The sequence below is a fragment of the Haematobia irritans genome, chromosome 1 (genome assembly GCF_050003625.1).
Source record: "Haematobia irritans isolate KBUSLIRL chromosome 1, ASM5000362v1, whole genome shotgun sequence".
NCBI classification, from domain to species: Eukaryota; Metazoa; Arthropoda; class Insecta; order Diptera; family Muscidae; genus Haematobia; species Haematobia irritans.
Window position 1 is genome coordinate 243110967 of NC_134397.1, and position 24237 is coordinate 243135203.

Consider the following 24237-nt stretch of genomic DNA (forward strand, 5'->3'; position numbering starts at 1 on the left):
TTTCTAAAGAAAATTTTGTCAAAATCTTATTCCTATAGGAAATTTTGTCAAAATTTTATTTCTATAGAAAATTTTGACAAAATTTTATATCTAAAGAAAATTTAGTGGCCAAATATTATTTCTATAGAAAATTTTGTCAAAATTGTATTCCTATAGAAAATTTTGTCAAAATTTTATTTCTATAAAAAATTTTGTCAAAATTTAATTTCTATAGAAAATTTTGTTTCTATGGAAAATTTTGACAAAATTTTACTTCTATAAAAATTTTTGTCAAAATTTTATTTCTATAGAAAATTTTGACAAAATTTTATTCCTATAGAAAATTTTGACAAAATTTTATTCCTATAGAAAATTTTGTCAAAATTTTATATCTATAAAAAATTTTGGGCAAATTTTATTTCTATGGAAAATTTTGCCCAAATATTATTTCTAAAGAAAATTTTGTCAAAATCTTATTCCTATAGGAAATTTTGTCAAAATTTTATTTCTAAAGAAAATTTTGTCAAAATCTTATTCCTGTAGGAAATTTTGTCAAAATTTTATTTCTATAGAAAATTTTGACAAAATTTTATTTCTAAAGAAAATTTAGTGTATAGAAAAATTTTAAAAAAATTTATTTCTATAGAAAACTTTGGCCAAATATTATTTCTATAGAAAATTTTGTCAAAATTGTATTCCTATAGAAAATTTTGTCAAAATTTTATTTCTATAAAAAATTTGGTCAAAATTTAATTTCTATAGAAAATTTTGGGCAAATTTTATTTCTATGGAAAATTTTGCCCAAATATTATTTCTAAAGAAAATTTTGTCAAAATCTTATTCCTATAGGAAATTTTGTCAAAATTTTATTTCTATAGAAAATTTTGACAAAATTTTATATCTAAAGAAAATTTAGTGTATAGAAAAATTTTAAAAAAATTTATTTCTATAGAAAACTTTGGCCAAATATTATTTCTATAGAAAATTTTGTCAAAATTGTATTCCTATAGAAAATTTTGTCAAAATTTTATTTCTATAAAAAAATTTTGTCAAAATTTAATTTCTATAGAAAATTTTGTCAAAATTTTATTTCTTTAAACAATTTGTCAAAATTTTATTTCTATAAAAAATTTTGTCAAAATTTTATTTCTATGGAAAATTTTGACAAAATTTTATATCTATAGAAAATTTTGACAAAATTTTATATCTATAGAAAATTTTGGCAATATTTTATTTCTATAGAAAATTTTGGCCAAATATTATTTCTACAGAAAATTTTGTCAAAATTTTATTCCTATAGAAAAATTTTGTCAAAAATTTTATTTCTATAAAAAATTTTGGCCAAATTTTATTTCTATAGAGAATTTTGGCCAAATATTATTTCTAAATCTTATTCCTATAGAAAATTTTGTCAATCTTTTATTTCTATAAAAAATTTTGTCAAAATTTTATTTCTATAAAAAATTTTGTCAAAATTTTATTTCTATTAAAAATTTTGTCAAAATTTTATTTCTATAGAAAATTTTGACTAAATTTTATATGTAAAGAAAATTTAGTGAAAATTTTATTTGTATAGAAAAATTTCACAAAATTTTATTTCTATATAAAACTTTTGCCAAATATTATATCTATAAAAAAATTTGTCAAAATTTTATTTCTATAGAAAATTTTGTCAAAATTTTATTTCTTTAAACAATTTGTCAAAATTTTATTTCTATAGAAAATATTGACAAAATTTTATTTCAATAGAAAACTGTATTCAATTTTATTTCTTATAGAAAATTTAGGGAAAATTTTTTTTCTATTGACAATTTAGTGAAAGTTTTATTTCTATAGAAAATGTTTTATTTCTAATGCAAAATTGTATTTCTATGGAAAATTTTGTCAAAATTTTATTTTTATAGAAAAGTTGTGAAGTACCTCTTAGTTGGAGATGAATAATTTGCAAAATCTACCAAAACATCAAGAATTCTACCAATCTACCGAACATTAAAAAATCTATCAACCTCATTGAGAATCCATACGTATTGTACTTAGTTATGTACTGGTCCATATGCTTGTGTGTAGGAGTGTTTTTCACTAAACAAATACGTGACTATATTCCCCCTCTCTCTCTCTCTATCTTTCTTTAGCTCTCAGAGAGAGTTCTTTGCTTATGGTAACATCTTCTTAAAGCTATTTCAATTTATTATTTTGCTTTTTTATGATTCAATTTGTAAACGCTCATTAAACTCGCCTTTTGCCAATTGCCCAATTTATTTCGTTAGTTAGTAGCAGTATATTGCTTTGCTATTGCTGTTGTTGTCGTAGCTCTGCTTTGGTGTTTTGCTGTTGCTGTTGGTATTATTGTTATTATAATTCGTGCTATACATCCGTCTATTTTCAGATCCTCCTACGGTATCAGTGCATTTAGCCAATGAAGATCCCAGTCGCGTAGTAACCAGAGCTGAGGGACAAAATGTTACATTTAAATGTCGTGCTGATGCCAGGCCACCCGTGACATCGTATTCATGGTTTAAAAATGTAAGTAGCAAAAGTCAAAAGTAGCAAATAAAAAAAGACCCCCCTCCCAAAAAAAAAAAAAAAAAAAACAAGGCCATAAAGCCATTTCAAGAAGAAGCCTCAATTTTATAATATTAAATATTCTGTATGATATAATTTTCAATGATATTATGAAGCATATAACCTACGAGCCTATAACCTCTGCCTGGTCAGAGGCAATTTTCATCATATGGATCCATAGTCCTTGGTCGGATATTGAGGCTATGTGAAGGAACCATTTTCTTAGCCAAAGAGGAAATTATATTCCTCCTTATATACTTTCAGATTAGTTAATTTGCAATGCAGTCACATTTGATAAAGTCTTGTATCGTTCTTGGGGTTCTGTTTTTTGCTCTCATTTCTTTTTCTGGTTTCCTTTCTTCTTTTATTGAACTCTAAATGTCATCGTTGTCGTTGTTGAAGAGGCATTTAAAGTCCTAGGGGTTGACATTTATCTCGTTAACGCGCAATATGTTGCCACCACATTAACGCTGTTTGAAAAAAAAAATAGAAATACATGTATCTTTAGAGAACGACAGTGTTTGGAAAAGAAAAAAATGGTTTGCTTCGAAAAATGCTGAGAATAGTTTTGGTATCTTCCGCAAAAGGATGGGGGTTGTAATTATATATACAAGTCGCAGAAATATTGATAACATTTTCTATAGAAGTAAAATTTTGTCAAAATTTTACTTCTATAGAAAATGTTATCAACATTTTATTTCTATAGAAAATTTTATCAAAAAATTTTTTCTGTAGAAATGTTATCAAACATTTTTTTTATAGAAAATATTATCGAAATTTCATTTCTATAGAAAATTTTATGTCTATAGAAAATTTTGTCAAAATTTTATTTTTATAGAAATTTTTGTCAAAATTCTATTTTTATAAAAAATTTGGCCAACATTTTACTTCTATAGAAAATATTGTTATTGTTGTTTTTGATCTCAGCTTAAAGCCATGCATTGACTAAACTACAAGTGTAGCTTAACCAACAGAGGAAAAGTATGCTTGTCAAATTTATGTGGGAAAAGCCCTATAGACTGCAAGATGGTTGGATGTACAGCTGTTTCGGAATTACCACATTCCTCATCAGCATCCTCTACTTGCAGCAAAACTATCAACCAATGCATGGCTTTAAGCTGAGATCAAAAACAACAATAACGATTGAAGAGAAGCCAACAATAACAAACAAAACGAATGAAGATAGAGGAAGCACGCTCTAAAACAAACCCAGCCAAATACATTCAAATCAATAACAAACAAAACGAATATAGAAAATATTGTCAAAATTTACATTCTATCGAAAATTTTGTCAACATTTTATTTCTATAGAAAATTTTTTCAAAATCTTATTTCTATTGAAAAATTTTGTCTAAATTTTATTTCTATAGAAAATTTTGTCAAAATTTTATTTCTATAGAAAAGTTTGTTCACATTTTATTTCTATAGAAAAATTTGTCAAATCTTTCTTTCTATAGAAATTTTTGTCAAAATTCTATTTTTATAAAAATTTGGCCAAAATTTTAATTCTATAGAAAATGTTGTCAAAATTTACATTCTATCGAATATTTTGTCAACATTTTATTTCTATAGAATATTTTGTCAAAATTTTATTTCTTTAGAAAACTTTGTCTAAATTTTATTTCTATAGACAATTTTGTTAAAATTTTATTTCTATATAAAAGTTTGTTAAAATTTTATTTCTATAGAAAATATTGTCAGAATTTTATTTCTATGGAAATTGTTGTCACAATTCTATTTTTATTAAAAATTTTGCCAAAATTTTAATTCTATAGAAAATATTGTCAAAATGTTATTTCTATAGAAAATATTGTCAAAATGTTATTTCTAGAGAAAATTTTGTCAAAATTTTATTTCTGAGAAAATTTCGTCAAAATTTTATTTCTATAGAAAATTTCGTCAAAATTTTATTTCTAAAGAAAATTTGTGAAAATTTTATTTCTATGGAAAATTTTGTGAAAATTTTATTTCAAAAGAAAATTTTGTGAAAATATTATTTCAAAAGAAAATGTTGTCCAAATTTTATTTTTATAGAAAATTGTGTTCAAATTTTAGTTCTATAGAAAAGTTCGTTCAAATTTTATTTTTATAGAAAATTTCGTCCAAATTTTATTTTTATAGAAAATTTCGTCCAAATTTTATTTCTATAGAAAATTTTGTCAATATTTTACTTTTATAAAAAATTTTGTCAAAATTTTATTTGTACAGAAAATATTGTCAAATTTTATTTTTATAGGATTTTTTCAAAATTTTATTTCTGTAAAAGTTTTTGCCAAACATTTACTTATGTATAAATTTTTGTCTACATTTCATAGAAAATTTTCTCAGATGTTTATTTCTATAGAAAATTTTCGAATTTTTGTATTTCCATAGAAAATTTTGTCGAAATTTTATTTCTAAAGAAAATTTTGTCAAAATTTTATTTCTATAGAAAACATTGTCTAAATTTTATTTCTATAGAAAATGTTGTCCACATTTTATCTCTATAGCAAATTGTGTCAAAATTTTATTTCTATAGAGAATTTTGTCAAATTTTTTTCTGTAGAAAATTTTGTCAAAATTTTTTTTCTGTAGAAAATTTTATCAAAATTTTATTTCTATAGAAAATTTTATTTCTATAGAAAATTATGTCAAAATTTTATTTCTATAGAATGTTTGTGAAGTACCTCTTATTTGGAGAGGCACATTGTGCAAAATCTACCAAAATATTAAGAATTCGAACAATCTACTAAACAGTAAAAAGTCCATAATTATTGGTAGAATTCTTCCAGCTGTGGAAGCCGTGTATACACCTCAAAGTACATAGAAATGCCCTATGGGGAATCAATTTTATTTTCATTCAACGAAACACTGTACAGCCACATAGCTAGCCTCAGCCTCCGAACAGCAAGTCAAGATTTTATAACTCAAAATCCTGCTGATTTTCTTTAGCCCCATTCCCCCCACCAGCCTTCAAAATTGTCCATCTATTCGTGGCTGTAGTGGAAACGCAAGCTGTTTTAAACGGATTTAATGCGACACTCAGGTCAGCTAAGGGCAATGCTGACAAAAGGGATAGCAGTTTCTTATGCCATGATTTTCTCATTTTGTTGCCTTGGCTTATTAGACCAAAGATGGCAACGCACACTTATTTAGTTGGTTGCCTAGTAAAGCCTATTTGGGTTGGGAAAAATGAGTTAGTGGTAGTAGTGGTGATGATGGTAACATTATGCCTCTTTACCAGCTGTGGTCTATATCATCGCCGTTATCCTTGACTTGAATACATTCGTTTTTATTATCAATTCACTTGCCATTAGAAGAGTTCTTTTAGAGAGCCATCACCCCCGGGCCCTCTAGATATTGGCCCAAAGGCTGTTACGCGGTCAACGGTCATTTGGACCGCATATATAGAGCAAAATATCAAGTCAAAGGGGATTTCTTTGCAAGGACATCACATTTTTCCCTCCCAACACCTTGTAACTCTCATAGCTCTTGCAGATATACCATATACATGCGATATGTGTCTCTGAGTGATTTTGGGAGTGTGTGTGTGTGTTCCATTCTCTGCAGGACATTATTTGAAAAGTTATTTGGCTTTTAGCCTATATTTCCATTGTGAATGTGAGAATTATATGACAGATTAGGAGAATTGCCAATGAAATTTTGTCACCATTTTAAAAGGTGACCAATATAATATGGCCATGAGGCAACAAAGTTCCATTTCCAAAGGATATTGACACTACACTACTGCTACAAATTAAGTGTGTATCCATTTTCGTATTTAATTATCAGCATTTGTTGTCCTTTTTTTGGGGATGGGGGATGGGGAAGGTGAAAAAAACAAATGTTCCAACAGTTTGTCTTTATTAGTCGATATAGATAATCAGAGTGGTTACAAACATTGTGAAAAGCCATTTTTCGGTATAAGTGTGTATCGCATATGAAGTCAATAGTGTAGAGCTTTAATCCATATTAAATAGAGTAAATATGCTAAAAGTTAATTTTTTTTAAATGTTAGGCGGCAGATACCAGCCGATTTAATTAAAGTTGGGAAAAGAGGGATTGTTTAATTTTAATTAACAAAAAAAAAAATAAAATATTTGTTGATCTGAACAACACTTATGAGCATTGTCTCAAATATAAATAAAATTCGTTTTATGATGTGGAATTGACGATGTCCTTCCATCTGACAAAAATCAGCTGACTTTCAAAAATTGGACGTCAAGAGTTGATATTGGCAAAAGCCTTGACATATCCAAACATTTCAATAATCGCAAAAGGGGAAAAACTAATTTTTAAAATATCTTGAAAAGCTACAAAAAAAAACAAAAGTGGAAAAATTAATATTTAAATTTTTTGAATAGCCACAAAAAAATTTTTTTAAAAGAGTCGAAAAATCTTCTTTCCATATTTTGAATTCAAATGCCGACTTTTCAAGAATCGCAAAATTGTGAAAACTATTTTTTTTTTAATTTAAAAACCCATAAATCAACCTTTTATAAATTTTGAAGAGGCAATAAATAGAAATTCAACTTTTTCAAATTTTAAAAATCAAAGAGTCAAAAAATTTTGTCCAAATTTTTTTTCTATAGAAAATTTTATTTCTACAGAAACTTTTCTCGAAATTTTTTTTCTTTAGAAATTTTTTTCAAAATTTTATTTCTATAGAAAATTTTGTCAAAATTTTATTTCTATAGAAAATTTTGTCAAAATGTTATTTCTATAGGAAATTTTCTCGAAAGTTTTTTTCTTTCGAAAATTTTGCCAAAATTTAATTTCTATAGAAAATTTTGTCAAAATGTTATTTCTATAGAAAGTTTTGTCGAAATTTTATTTCTATAGAAAATTTTGTCAAAATTTTATTTCTATAGAAAATTTTGTCAAAATTTTATTTCTATAGAAAATTTTGTCAAAATTTTATTTCTATAGAAAATTTTGTCAGTATTTTATTTCTATAAGAAATTTTGTCAAAATTTTATTTCTATAAAAAATTTTGTCAAAATTTTATTTCTAGAAAAAATTTTGTCAAAATTTTATTTCCAAAAATCGGCTAACTTTCACAAATTGGACGTCAAAACTTGATATTGTCAACAGCCTCACCAAATTCAAACATTTCAACCATCGTAAAAGTGGAAAAACTAATTTTTAAAATGTCTAGGAAAGCTACAAAAAAACAAAAGTGGAAAAGTTAATTTTTAAATTTTTTGAATAGCCACAAAAAACAACTTTTTACGTTTTCAATTTTTTAAAAAGAGTCGAAAAATCTACTTTTCATATCTTAAGGTCAAGAGTCGACTTTTCAAGAATCGCAAAATTCTGAAAACAATTTTTTTTTTAATTTTTTTAAACACTTAAAAATGTATCTTTTATAAATTTTGAAGTGGCAATAGAAATTCAACTTTTTAAAATTTTAAAAATCAAAGAGTCAAACAATTTTTTCAAAATTTTATTTCTATAGAAAATTTGACCAAAATTTTATTTCTATAGAAAATTTTGTCAAAATTTTATTTCTATAGAAAATTTTGTCAAAATATTATTTCTATAGAAAATTTTGTCAAAATTTTATTTCTATAGAATTTTGTCAAAATTTTATTTCTATAGAAAATTTTGTCAAAATGTTATTTCTATAGAAAATTTTGTCAAAATTTTATTGCTATAGAAAATTTTGTCAAAATTTTATTTCTATAGAAAATTTTGTCAAAATTTTATTTTTGTATAAAAAATTTTGTCAAAACTTTATTTATATAGGAAATTTTGTCAAAATTTTATTTCTATAGAAAATTTTGTCAAAATTTGATTTCTATTGAAAATTTTGTTGAAAGTTTATTTCTGTAGGAAATTTTTATACAATACTTATCATAGTTTCGGCTATAGGTCGATTCAAAAACATAGGATTGATGTTTTTATTTAAGTTTTATTTCCAATATTTCGGTTGACTTCGTCAAAAGCGTTTTCAAGGATTTATTCTGTGCACAGCTTCACACTCTATTTTGTGTAAAACAGAGTGTGAAGCTGTGCACACCAGAATAAATCCTTGAAAACGGTTTTGACGAAGTCAACCGAAATATTGGAAATAAAACTTAAATAAAAACATCAATCCTATGTTTTTTAATCGACCTATAGCCGAAACTATGATAAGTATTGCATAAAAATAAAATAAAAAGGTCAAGGATAATCAATCAGAATATAGGAAATTTTGTCAAAATTTTATTTCTACAGAAAATTTTGTCAAAATATTATTTATATAGAAAATTGTTTCAAAATGTTATTTCTATAGAAAATTTGACCAAAATGTTATTTCTATAGAAAATTTTGTCAAAATTTTATTTCTATAGAAAATTTTGTCAAAATTTTATTTCTGTAAAAAATTTTGTCAAAATTTTATTTCTATAGAAAATTTTGTCAACATTTTATTTCTATAGGAAATTTTGTCAGAATTTTATTTCTATAGAAAGTTTTGTCAGAATTTTATTTCTATAGAAAATTTTGTCAACATTTTATTTCTATAGAAAATTTTGTCAAAATTTTATTTCTATAAAAAATTTTGTCAAAATTTTATTTCTATAGAAAATTTTGCCAACATTTTATTTCTATAAAAAATTATGTCAAAATTTTATTTCTATAAAAAATTTTGTCAAAATTTTATTTCTATAAAATGTTTTGTCAAAATTTTATTTCTATAGAAAATTTGACCAAAATTTTATTTCTATAGAAAATTTTGTCAAAATTTTAGACACGGAAGAATGCGCGAGCATGTATCGACACATCATAAACAAGCATCGACACAAACGAAGCTTAGTGTACGGTGACTTGCAGAACGAACAGCATCACACGAACTCAAGTTAGTTATTTTCAATATATTATATCTAAAATAATATTGTGATTTGTGAACATTAAAATTAATTTAATTTTTGTATTTTATGTAGATACAAAATCTCAGAAGATGGTTAGTGGCACTAAACGAAATATTGGAAATAAATATTAAAACAAATCAATAATCGATTGTTTCTATGACCTCAAGCCGAACAAAATTAATAATCAGAATAAACATAAAATAGGTCAACAACACTCAAAAATATTTTTAAAAATTTTATTTCTTTAGAAAATTATGTCAAAATTTTATTTCCTTAAAAAATTTGGCAAAATTTTATTTCTATAGAAAATTTTGTCAAAATTTTACATCATTTTACATCACTTTTTTTTTAATTTTATTTCTATATGAAATTTTGTCAAAATTTTTGTATTTATAGAAAATTTTGTCAAAATTTAATTTCTATAAAAAATGTTGTCTAAATTTTATTTCTATAGAAAATTTTGTCAAAATTTTATTTCTATAGAAAATTTTGTTAAAATTTTATTTCTATAGAAAATTTTGTCCAAATTTTATTTCTATAAAAAAATTTTGGCAAAATTTTATTTCTATAAAAAATTTTGTCAAAATTTTATTTCTATAAAAATCTTTGTCAAAATTTTATTTCTATAGAAATCTTTGTCAAAATTTTATTTCTATAGAAAGTTTTGTCGAAATTTTATTTTTATAGAATATTTGAAAAAATTTTATTTTTATAGAGAATTTTGAAAAATTTTTATTTATATAGAAAATTTTATCAAAATTTTATTTCTTTAGAAAATTGTGTCAAAATTTTATTTCCTTAAAAAAATTTGGCAAAATTTTATTTCTATAGAAAACTTTGTCAAAATTTTACATCTAAAGAAGATTTGGTCAATATTTTACATTTATATAATTTTTTTTTAATTTTATTTCTATATGAAATTTTGTCAAAATTTTATATTTATAGAAAATTTTGTCAAAATTTAATTTCTATAAAAAATGTTGTCTAAATTTTATTTCTATAGAAAATTTTGTCAAAATTTTATTTCTATAGAATATTTTGTAAAAAATTTTATTTCTATGGAAAATTTTGTCAAAATTTTATTTCTGTAGAAAGTTTTGTCGAAATTTTATTTTTATTGAAAATTTTGAAAAAAAAATATTTATGTAGAAAATTTTATACGTCTTAGTTGAAAAGGATTTTTTTTACCATATTTGGTAGTTTTCTACCAACTGTTGCAACCGTGTATGCCAACCAAAATCATGTTGGCTTAGGCGAACACAGTCACCAAGCTCCTCTTTCAATTCAATTTGGGAGAATTAATTCTCGTATATAATTTCCATATGAAATGAACATTTAAGACCCAAATTGAATCTTCTCACCCCGCCAGATCTACACTAAATACTATGGAAACTTGCATTAGCCTGCAAAGAAACATATTACCAGTTAGGCTTGTGAGATTGGTATCTGGGATTTTTTTCAATGACTTAATGAAACCAATTCCTTAATCTTCATGGCCAATAAACTTGTATTAAAATTGTAATAATATGTCAAGGCATAGCAATTTCTACTAAAAATCAGTTTGGATTTAGACCTATCTTACAACAAAATGTTAAAGATTTTGGATATAAACCCCTATCTTAGATGGATTTGTGTTATTTATTTTTTTTTTTTAGCTATAATATAATTTACCCCTAATGGCCTTTAGTTGTTTTCATACGTCTTGTAGTGAAAGCTAAGATTCCATTCTCCCTGCAATTTCATTAAAAAAAAAACCTTGGGAAGATAATACCAATTAATTTCAACAACAAATTGAATACAATTGCTTAGGAATTGCTGCAATTATTTTTACAAGAAATTGTTTCAATTCTTTTGCAAACACACAAAACGACTCAGTTGCTCTATTATTCTTATTGTGCACATTCAACTCAGCTGCACCACCATCACATGCACACGCCATATGCATTACAAATTATTTACAAAATTGCACACTAATTAGAAAAGGAAGAGATCATAGATCAGGATTTAAAAAGATTTCCTCGTTTAAAAATTCTTTTTTGTATTTCCGTTTCCTTCGTATTTCGTTTTTTTTTGTGTTCCGTGGGGAGAAAAATTTAAATTTCGCTTAAGAACCTACGATTACATTGTGGTTTATTTTATCCAAACGAATGGAGCAAAAGCATAGCCACCACTAGATTCACTTATACCATAGTTGTTATGGGAGGGCGCTCTAGAGTTTTAAATCATAACTCAGGATCTACGCCCAAAGCATGCTGATGTGTATTCATTTGTGCATTTTATTCCATGTTTGTTAAGGTTTGGGGTGCATTGTGTGAGCGGTGGGGGGAAGAGAGGTAAGAAGAATTCACATTCCCCTTTATCTGATAGTAAAACAGTGTGTATATGGGTGTGTATGTGTGTGTGTGTGCTTCTTGTATTTCTTCATCTTCGGTGGCTTTCAATATTTTAACGAATGAGATTAAAAACGGATATGGGAGCTCTTACTTCCGTTTCCATATCCCATACGCGCCAAGGCTTCTGTTGCGCTTGCAGACCTTACACAGGCAAACATACAAAAAAAAAGAGAAAATAAAATAAAACACAACTCAAAGAGACGTACACACACACACACAATCACTTGGTACTCCCTTCAATATGATGGTTTTCTCTTCGTTACATTTGTTTTGTTGCGAGAGTTTGTTCTTCTTATATGCGTATGTGCATATTTTGTATAAAATTACACTCACTCACACACACACATAAACTTATCTACATTACAGGATTAAATGCATGCTGTGCTTTATTCACAGTAGGGGTAGCTTATTTGTGTTTTTGTAAAGGTTTGTGATCCCTTTTTTCTCGCTGCTCCATTAAATTGGAAGCATATATGCTTCCTTTGGCCTTCCTTCAAAAGCGAATTCTATTCCATTCAGAATTTACTTTATTTTGTATCAACTTCCTTCTGTACAACAAACTACGTGAATATATAGAACAATGCTTAGGATCTAGAATATTATATATGGATGTGTTCGATGCCTTGAAACCAAGTGCATGTACCAAAGAGTTATTTATAACATACCCAGCAAAAAACGTAATAGCTGCAAAGGCAATGAAAATGTTACATTTTTGGATCAGGAAGTGGTGAAAAATGTTAAGATCAGTTGCAATGAATTTTATATGGGCTTGTTATCACGGTTGCCACAGTTGGTAGAAATCTACCAGAAATGGTAGATTTTTGGTAGAGATACAATTTAGCAAAATTTCCTATACAAATACAATTTTGCAACATTTTTCATAGAAATAAAATTTCGCAAAAATTTACTATGAAACTAAAATTTTACAAAAATTTATATAGCACTAAAATTAGCACATTTTTTCTAGAAGAAATTTTGACAAAATTTATTTTTTATTTAAATAAAATTTCGTAAACATTTTCTATACAAATAATAATAACAACAACAACAATAATAATAATTTTGCAAACTAAGAATTGGAATTTTGACAACCATATTCTATAAAAAAATTTTACAAAAATTTCTAAAAAGAAAAAATAAAAAATTTGCAAAAATGTTCTAAGAAATAAAATTTTGCAAAATATTTAATAGAAATGAAAGTTCTCAAAATATTTTAATAGAAATAAAAATTTGCAAAAATTTCTATAGAAATAAAATTTCATAAATATTTTCTATGGAAATAACATTTTGCAAAAATTTTCTATAAAAATACTAATATGAAACAATTTTCTATAGAAATAGAATTTTGACAACAATTTTCTATAGAAATAAAATTTTTATAAATTCCCAAAGAAAAAAAAACCAACAAAATGTTCTATAAAAATGAAAGTTTGCACAAATTTTCTATAGAAATAAAATTTTGCAAAAAATTTAAATAGAAATGAAAATTTGCAAAAAAAAATCTATACGAATAAAATTTTCTATAGAACTAAAATTTTACAAAAATTTACTATGAAAATAAAATTTTGTAAACATTTTCTATAAAAATAAAATTTTGCAACAATTTTCTATAGAAATAACATTTTGCAGATATATTCTTTACAAAAAAATTTACAAAATTCTATTTTGATGGAAAATTGCTAGAATTTTCTACAAAAATTAAATTTTGCAGAAAATTTCTATAAAAATAATATTTTGCAAAAAATTCTATAAAAATAACATTTTGCAAAAAATTTCTATAGAAATAAATTTTTACAAAACTTTTCTATAGAAATAACATTTTGCATAATATTTTAATATGAATGAAAATTTGCCAAAAAAAAAATCTATAGAACTAAAATTTTTCTATAATTTTTTTTAATAGAAATGAAATTTTGACAAATAAAATTAAATAAAATTTTGTAAACATTTTCTATAAAAATAAAATTTTGCAAAATTTTTCTACAGAAATAACATTTTGCAAATATATTCTTTACAAAAAAATTTTCAAAATTTTATTTTTATGGAAAATTGTTAAAATTTTCTACAAAAATTAAATTTTGCAAAAAATTTCTATAAAAATAACATTTTGCAAAAAAAAAAATGCAAATAATTTCTATAGAAAAAAAATATTACAAAACTTTTCTATAGAAATAACATTTTGCAAAATATTTTAATAGGAATGAAAATTTGCAAAAAAAAAAAAAAAATCTATAGAACTAAAATTTTTCTATAATTTTTTTTTATAGAAATGAAATTTTGACAAATAAAATTAAATAAAATTTTGTAAACATTTTCTATAAAAATAAAATTTTGCAAAAATTTTCTATAGAAAGAACATTTTGCAAATATATTTTTTACAAAAAAATTTAGAAAATTTTATTTTTATGGAAAATTGCTAAAAAAAATTCTACAAAAATTAAATTTTTCAAAAAATTTCTATAAAAATAATATTTTGCAAAAAAAAAATCTATAAAAATTAAATATTGCAAAAAAATTCCATAGAAATAAAATTTTACAAAACTTTTTTATAGACATAACAGTTTGCAAAATATTTTCATAGGAATGAAAATTTGCAAAAAAAAAAAAAAAACAATTCTATAGAACTAAAATTTTTCTATATTTTTTGTATAGAAATGAAATTTTGACAAAAAAATTTAGAAATAAAATTTCGTAAAAGTTTCTATAGAAATAAAATTTCATAAATATTTTCTATGAAAATAAATACTATTTTGAAACAATTTTCTATAGAAATACAATTTTTATAAATTCCCAAAGAAATAATAAAAACAGCAAAATGTTCTATAAATATGAAAGTTTGCAAAAATTTTCTATAGAAATAAAATTTTGCTAAATATTTTAATAGAAATGTAAATTTGCAAAAAATTTCTATACGAATAAAATTTTTGTTGAATTTTATATCCACTTTGTACAATGAACACTTTCTATCAATATTTGTAATAATCATTTAAGTAGGCTATGATATCAAATTTGTTTTTTCATCCCTTGTATGTACTCATAGTTTGCTTTGCATTGATATAGTCTTTCAAATAAACTCAATTGTGTCACATCTAATTTCAATAAAGAAAGAAACACTAATTTGTGTTTTTCAATAGGTTATGAGCCCAGACAGGCAGAACTGTGAAATATTGTTTTTTGTGAATTTTCTTCGCGTTTTTAAATCGTTTTGTATACAAGAAAATTAACAATGAATTCCATGTTCAATATCGAGAAATTGGATGAAACCAATTATGACACATGGAGTGTGTTAATCAAGAATGTTCTCGTGTTTCAAGATTTGTGGAGTGTTATATCCGAAGATGTGCCTGGAACCCAAGATGCCGGAATTGCAGCGCAACTGAAAATCAAGAATGAGAAGGCATTAGCTACGATTGTTTTGTGTGTGTCTTCTATTCAGCTGCAGCATATAAAAAGCTGTAAAACAGCTAGAGAGGCATGGGAAATACTTAAAGATGTACATCGGCCAAAGGGTCCCGCCCGGAAAGTATCATTATTCAAGAGACTTTTAGCTATGAAAATGACGGAAGGTGAATGTATGCAGAAGTACATTTGTGATTTTAGTGCAAACGTGGAAAAACTAGCCGAAGTTGGCGTAGAACTTCAGGAAGAGCTGTTTGCAATTATGCTTTTAGCCAGTTTACCGGATTCGTACGAGAATTTGGTCGTTGCATTAGAGGCTAGGGATAGTCTACCTTCCTTGTCGGCATTGAAAATTAAGTTGCTTGAAGAAGGAGAACGAAGAAAGACTCAAGATCAAGAAAATAATGAAACTGGACATGCATTTGCAACGAGGCGTAGTAAGGAAGTGCAAAAGCCAGAGAAATTTAATAGAAATAATTACAAAGAAAAATCCAACGAATCACAATCAATTTTTAAGAAAGGCATTAGATGTTTTAAATGCAAGAAAATGGGGCATTATGCATCTGAATGCAGAAAAGGGGCATTGAAACCGAACGAAGGGAAAGGAGAAGAAAATGCTTTGTTTTCAGCGGCAAATGGTCAAGAATTTCTGAGCAAAACGAGTTGGTGTGTTGACAGTGGTGCTTCGTCGCACATGTGTTGCAAACGAGATTTATTTTCCGAATTTAAAACCCATCAAGAAAATATAGTTCTTCCAGGAAACAACAGCATTCAGGCGGAAGGTATTGGAACAATCAATTTACATTATAAAGATCGTAATGTAACTCTTGTGAATGTGCTGTTTGTTCCTGAATTGCAATGTAATTTCCTGTCAGTGTCGAAGGCGATTGCATATGGTCACAGTGTGAATTTCAGCAGAAAAGGAGCAGAAATTTTGAATAACAAAGGTGAGTTAGTTTTGAAAGCTCAGAAAGTCGACGAAATGTTTATCTGTAAACAGAAGGAGTCAACATTATTTGCATCAAAAAAGTCTGTAGAAGAAGCCATGAAATGGCATTGTCGTTATGGACATTTAAATTTTGGAAGCCTAAGAGAGCTGAAATCAAAACAGTTGGTACGAGGATTGGAAATCGAAATTCCTAATGATTTAAATTGCACGGTATGTATGAGAAGCAAAAGTGTTCAAAGACCATTCGGAGATTCAGAAAATCGAGCAAAGGATATTGTCGAAGTCATCCACGCAGACGTTTGTGGTCCCATGAAAACGACATCTATTGGCGGATCAAGATATATGGTAACGTTTATTGATGACAAATCAAGATACGTATTTGTTTATTTCCTTAAAAGTAAGGATGAAGTCTTCAATAAATTTCAAGAATTTCATGCCATGATTGAAAAACAGATGGGCAAGAAGGTCAAAGTTTTAAGAAGCGATAATGGCACTGAGTTTCTCAACAAGCGTTTTGATCAATACCTTGTGAAACATGGAATAGTTCGTCAGCTTACGGTACCATATACGCCACAGCAAAATGGCGTTGCTGAAAGGTTTAACCGAACTCTGATTGAGATGGCCAGAAGTATGCTGATAGGAGCAAATCTAGGAGAAAACCTGTGGGCAGAAGCAGTTTACACTGCAGCATATCTTAGAAACAGGTCTCCATCAAAATCACTTCCAGGAAGTACACCATTTGAAGTCTTTTATGGTAAGAAGCCATCAGTTGGACATTTAAAAGTATTTGGTTCTTTAGCAGTAGCTTTAAATAAACGTCAGAAGACCAAATTTGAACCAAGAGGACGTAAATGTGTAATGGTGGGTTATGCGGATACCTCAAAAGCATATCGTTTATTTGATAAGGAACGACGGCAAATTATAGTTAGCCGCGACGTGTATTTTGTCGAAAATATACCTGAACAAGACAAAGAAATTTCAATTTGTACAGAGGAAGTATCAGCAACTAGTTCTGAAAATCCAGTGATTGAAAAGGAAGAAATTCAAGAAATAAATTTAAACAATGAAGTTCATGATGTTCACATTGAGAGTGAGTATGAATCGTTTGAAGATAACGAAGACGAAACTCCTCAGAATTTGCAAGTAGCTACGAGAGGTAGAGGAAGGCCAAAAATTGTCCGAACTGGAAAACCTGGCAGACCACGAAAAGTATTTAATACTTTAAATGTACTACGCGCAGAAGAGGTTCAAATTCCAGATACAGTTGAAGATGCTTTAAAAGGCCCATATGAACAGGAGTGGTGGGCAGCAATGCAAAAGGAATATCAGTCACTACTAGAGCATGATACATGGCAGCTTGTAAAGAAACCAAATAATCAAAAAGTTGTAAGTAATAAATGGGTATTTGCACTGAAAAAGGATAAGGACGATAATATAGAGAGGTTCAAGGCCAGATTAGTAGCAAAAGGTTGTTCTCAAATTTTTGGAATAAATTATATGGAAACATTTTCACCAGTGGTTAGACATGAAACCATACGTATAATCTTTGCCTTGGCAGTAGAATATAAATTACACCTTCATCAAATGGATGTATCATCAGCATATATAAATAGTGAACTGAATGAAGAAGTTTATATGTCACAACCAGAAGGATTCATCGATAAAAAATTTCCCAATCATGTTTTAAAGCTAAAGAAAGCCATTTACGGGCTGAAACAATCAGGCAGGCAATGGAATTTCAAGTTGGATAATATTTTGAAAGGTATTGGATTCCAACAGTGTGAAAGTGAACCTTGTGTATATACTATGCACAAAGAAAATAGAATGAACATTATAGCAGTCTATGTCGATGACCTTTTAATAGCATGTTCAAATTTGGATGACATGCAAGATATAAAGAATGGTATTGCGAAACATGTCAAGGTGGTGGACAAAGGAGCGGCAAAATATTTTCTAAGTCTCGAAATAGAACGCAAAGGAGAATTGGGCGATATTTCAGTAAAACAGAAATCGCAGATACGGAAATTATTGAAGAATTTTGAAATGGAAACATGTCGACCAATTTCAACACCACTAGATCCCAGACATCAAATCAAGTGCGAGAACGAAAGTTGCAAATTAGCTGATGCAGTGCAGTATCAATCTCTCATTGGATCTTTAATGTATATTGCATTAAATACACGCCCAGATATTATACATTCTGTGAGTAAATTATCACAAAGAAATAACAATCCTCACAGTGAGCACATGAGCGCAGCTAAAAGAGTTCTAAAATATCTTCATGCTTCGGAAGATATGGCCATAAAATTTAAGAAAACGGGTAGTCCGATTGTATGCTTCACAGATGCGGATTGGGGTGGCGATTGTACTGACAGGAAGTCATATACAGGATATGTTTGCATAATGGCAGGAGCAGTAGTTTCGTATGAATCGAAAAAGCAAGATACAGTTGCACTCAGCAGTACTGAAGCTGAATACATGTCTATGTCTTCCGCATGTAAAGAGGTAACATATTTAAAGAAATTGTTTAATGAGATGAAAATTCAATGTCCAAAAGATATCACAATGAATGTGGACAATATGAGCGCAATTAATCTTGTTAAAAATCCTGTTTATCACAATCGAAGTAAACATATTGACATCAAATATCATCATATACGAAATGTTTACCAGCGTGGAGAAATCAATTTAAATTATTGTCCAAGTAATGAAAATATAGCGGATATACTTACTAAAAATCTTCCGAAGATATCACATAATAAATTTACTAAAATGTTGGGACTTTGCTAGAATAAGAGATTTTGATTAATTCAATAAACAATTTATTTTGAGAGAAAATGTTCATTGAGGGGGAATGTTGAATTTTATATCCACTTTGTACAATGAACACTTTCTATCAATATTTGTAATAATCATTTAAGTAGGCTATGATATCAAATTTGTTTTTTCATCCCTTGTATGTACTCATAGTTTGCTTTGCATTGATATAGTCTTTCAAATAAACTCAATTGTGTCACATCTAATTTCAATAAAGAAAGAAACACTAATTTGTGTTTTTCAATAATTTTCTATAGAAATAACATTTTGTAAATATTTTCTTTACAAAAAAATTTACAAAACTTTATTTTTATGGAAAATTGCTAAAAAAAAAATCTACAAAAATTAAATTTTTCAAAAAAATTCTATAACAATAACATTTTGCAAAAAAATTCTCTAAAAATAACATTTTGCAAAAAATTTCTATAAAAATAAAATTTTACAAAACTTTTCTATAGGGATAACATTTTGCAAAATATTTTAATAAGAATGAAAATTTGCAGAAAAAATCTACAGAACTACAATTTTTCTATAATTTTTTTTAAAGAAATGAAGTTTTGACAAAAATAAAAGTACGTAAAAGTTTCTATAGAAATAAAATTTCATAAATATTTTCTATAGAAATAAAATTTTGCAAAATATTTCAATAGGAATGAAAATTTGCAAAAAAAAATCTATAGAATTAATTTTTTTTTATAGAAATGAAATTTTGACAAAAAAAATTTAGAAATTAAATTTCGTAAAAATTTCCATAAGAATACAATTTTGCTAAAGTTTTCTATAAAAATAAAATTTTGTAAAATATTTTAAGAGTTATAAAACTTGGCAAACAATTTCTATACGATTAAATTTTGCAAAAATGTTTATAGAAATGAAATTTTAACACAAAATTTTTATAGAAATAAAATGTCGTCAAAATTTTCTATAAAAATGAAATTTTGCAAAATTTTTTGATAAAAAATAAAATTTTGCAAAAATTTCCTATAGAAATAAAATTTTCACAACCATTTTCTGTAGAAGTAAATTTTTACAAATATATCTAAAGAAATTAAAATTTGCAAAAAGAATCTATAAAAGTAAAATTTTGCAAAAATTTTGTAATACAAATATAAATTTTCTACAGAACTAAAATTTTGCAATAATTTTCTATAGAAATAAAATTTCATAAAAATTTACTATGAAAATAATTTTTTATTTAACACATTTTCTATAAAAATTCAATTTTGCAAAACTTTTCTATAGAAATAAAATTTTACCAAATATTGTAATAGAAATAAAAATTTGCAAAAAAAAAAATTTATAGAACTAAAATTTTGCAAGTTTTTTTTTATAAAAATGAAATTTTTACAAAAAAAAATTAATAGAAATAAAGTTTTTTTTTAAGCTTTGTAAAAATTTTCTAAAAAAATAAAATTTTCCAAAACTTTTCTATGGAAATAAAATTTTGCAAAATATTTTAATAGAAATAAAAATTTGCTAAACATTTCTGTAGAACTAAAATTTTCCAAAAAATGTATACAGAACTAATATTTTGCAAAAAAAAAAAAATAAAAATTAACAAAAATTTTTAATAGAAATAAAATTTCGTAAAATTTTTCTATAAAAATAAAATTTTGTTAAAAAATTAAATATTGAAATTAAATTTTGACAAAAAAAAATTTGAGAAATAAAATTTCGTAAAAAATTTCTATAAAAATATAATTTTGCTAAAGTTTTCTATAAAAATAATTTCTGTAGAACTAAATTTTTGCAAAAAATGTATATAGAACTAATATTTTGCAAAAAAATTAAAGATTAACACAAATTTTTTATAGAAATAAAATTTCGTAAAAATTTTCTATAAAAATAAAATTTTGTAAAAAAAAATTCTATAAAAATAAAATTTTGGCAACCGTTTTCTAAAGAAATAAAATTATACGAACATTTTTTATAGAAATAAAATTTTGTAAAATTTTTCTATAAAACTAAAATTTTGCAAAAATATTCTATAAACATACATTCTTTGGTAACATTTTCTATAGAAATAAAATTTTGCAAAAAAAATCTATCAAAATTAAATTTTGACAAAAATACAAAATTATTTTTTTTAATTTGGTTTTATAGAAATAAAATTTCGTAAAATTTTTCTATAAAACTAAAATTTTGCAAAAATGTTCTATAAACATACATTCTTTGGCAAAATTTTCTATAGAAATAAAATTTTGCAAAAATTTTCTATCAAAATTAAATTTTGATAAAAATACAAAATTATTTTTTTTTTAATTTGGTAGATTATTTGGTAAATTTTTCTTCAAATTTTGGTATTTTATTTTTAGTACGGGTGGCAACCGCGCTTGTTATACGTTGACCTCTAATTTAATTTTTTTCATACAGGAATTAAAAGAAGTTATTCGGTGCTACGTCAGGATTATTCGGCGTATGACCCATCAAATCGATGTTTTGAGTGCTCAAAAATACAGCTGTTTGAGCCAATTGGGGGAAAGGTCGTATTATCGTGGTGAATCGTCTTCGGCGGTTGGTTGGTTGAACGCTTAGTTTAGGAGAAGTTTTTCATATAAAAATTAGAGTATTTTAAGATTTGGATGGAATTTTAAATTTTGTGGGCTGATACCACTTATTGACGTCATTTTAGCTCTGGGATGCTTAGTTTTGGAAATATGACCAAAACAAGGTTTTCATACAAAAATTTAAGTTTTTTTAGGATTTGGTTGGAATTTTCAATTTTTGGGGAGGCGCGTTTGTGTCAAAATGTTCTAAGTACGAAAATGAGCTTGAACGATAGCCAATGCAGTATCGAAAAGTGCAAAAGCTCTCCGACAAAAAAAAAATTTAGACTGGAGAGTGCTAAGAAATTGCACCTCTTGCACGAAAATGACCAGTTACCGAATCGGAATTTTGATCTTTGTTTTTTTGGAAAATTTTCATTATTCAATTTATCATTTCCGTGTTGTGCTGGGATTGGTATGAGGCAAACGGTATAAGATCACTAGAGCAACACTGAGGGCAAGCATACATCTTTGTGTAACTTCTGACCCATTACTTCTCATGTGTTTCGTGTTTCTTTTTTTTTTTTTGTACACTACTCAGTGAAGTAGAAATCTTTTTTGTACTTGAATACGAAATGCGAAACATGTATACAATGGTGAAGAGTCTCTACAATGAAATGTGAGTCTACTGCACTATTGTTGATCAAAACTCCATTAAATCTCTATTTGGTAATTTTTTGCCATAATAAAAATTTCATGAATTCTTTAAATTTTGACAGTGATAAGTTGAGAGAAAGTTTAATATGCATGATAGGAAATGGAGAAAAAATTATGCAAATACACGAATACAGATAATTACTGCATATTAGTTAATGTTAAGTTTTCAAATAAAATGTAATAAGAAGTGATTTTTTTATAGAATAAAAATTTTAACAAAAATTTTTATAGAACTAAAATTTTTAGACGATTTTCTATAGAAATAAAATTTTGCCAAAATTTTCTATAGAAATAAAATTTTCACAAAATTTTCTATAGAAATAAAATAGTTTAGTTTTTTATAGAGCTAAATTTTCTATAGAAATAAAATATTGATAAAATTTTCTATCGAAATAAAATTTTAACAAACTTTTCTTTAGAAATAATATTTTGAAAACATTTTCTATAGAAATAAAATTTTGAAGAAAAAATTCTATAAGAATAAAATTTGTCAAAATTTTCTTTAGAAATATTGACAAAATTTTCCATAGAAATAAAATTTTGATAAAATAGTCTATAGAAATAAAATTTTGACAAAATTTTCTATAGAAATAAAATTTTGAAGAAAAAAATCTATAGGAAAGAAATTTTGACAAAATTTTGTATTGAAATAAAATGGTGACAAGCTTTTCTATGGAAATGAAATTTTGTCAAAATTTTCTATAGAAATAAAAATTTCACAAAATTTTCTATAGAAATAAAATTTTTATAACATTTCCTATAGGAATAAGATTTTGACAAAATTTTCTATAGAAACAAAATGTTGGCAAAATTTTCTATAGAAATAAAATTTTGACAAAATTTCAATAGAAATAAAATTTTGACAAAATTTTCTATAGAAAAAAAAATTGACAAAATTTTCTACAGAAATAAAATTTCACAAAATTTTCTATACAAATAAAATTTATAAAAAATTAAATTTTTATAACATTTCCTATAGGAATAAAATTTTGACAAAATTTTCTATAGAAACAAAATGTTGGCAAAATTTTGACAAAATTTCAATAGAAATAAAATTTTGACAAAATTTTCTATAGAAATAAAACTTTGACAAAATGAAAATAGAAAAACAAATCGGTTTCGAATTAAGCGTAGTATTACCACCCACTGAAGTAAGAACTTTTTGTCCACAATGTTCAAAAGTAACTTTGTCCCCAAACTTATTTACTGTTTGTCGGTGCGTTTCTTCGAATCCGGTTAGTTATTAAAAAACTACTCAAATCCTATTTCATCATTCCAACTAAAATAGCACCATAAAATACCATAAAACTGCAAAATTGAAATCCCACTCTCATGGATGACAGCATTTCAGCTATTTAATTACAAAAATTACTCTTCCCCATTTAATGACAAAACTTAAACGCCAACTGGCAATCTTCTGTAGACACCCTCCTCCTCCTCACACATTCCATTTCATTATGAACGAAGGAAACCTCCGATTAAAATCAACTAAATCCATTCACGATCCACATCAGGGCATACACCACAGAGATTGCAAAAGTGAAAGAAAAAACATTTTAAACTAAATTATGGCAAATTAATATTGGTGTCCTTTTGTTGTATGTACTTCACATATCCTGGTGGGGTGGTAGTGGTTGACCAATGTTATTGTCTCTCCCAAACACTCTTTGATTTTGGGGAATCTCTAGAAAACACATAAAGAAATTAAATGCTAGTCTTATTTTTCCATGAAACTTCCAAAACAAAAAAAGCTCATATATCATCTGTGTTAATTCGAAGCGATCTAGCCAAATCGGAGGGTATATGAGCTTCTGCTGCGACAAACTATTGCGCATTTTTAGTGAATTTTTATTTCATTTAGCTCCTATTACTATGTGGTAATTTCTAATGAATTTAAAAATTTTATTTGTATAGAAAATTTTGTGAAATTTTATTTCTGTAGAAAATTTTGTCAAATTTTTTTTTTCTATAGAAAATTTTGTCAAAATTGTATGTTTGTCAATTTTATTTCTATTTCTTTATTTCTTTTTATTAAATTTTATTTCTATAGAAAATTTTATTTTATTGTTATTATTTTATTTTATTTTATATTATACCTATAG

The 24237-nt window shown here is 25.7% G+C and overlaps 1 protein-coding gene across 4 annotated transcripts in view; it reads left to right on the forward strand.

Annotated features, from left to right (window-relative positions):
- side (motor axon guidance molcule sidestep) overlaps positions 1-24237 on the forward strand; it is an 805094-nt gene that overhangs the window by 529783 nt on the left and 251074 nt on the right. For all 4 annotated transcript variants that reach the window (XM_075310279.1, XM_075310349.1, XM_075310417.1 and 1 more), the window contains exon 9: positions 2366-2502. In XM_075310279.1, coding sequence (XP_075166394.1) covers positions 2366-2502 — 137 coding nt within the window. The remainder of the gene's footprint in view (positions 1-2365; positions 2503-24237) is intronic.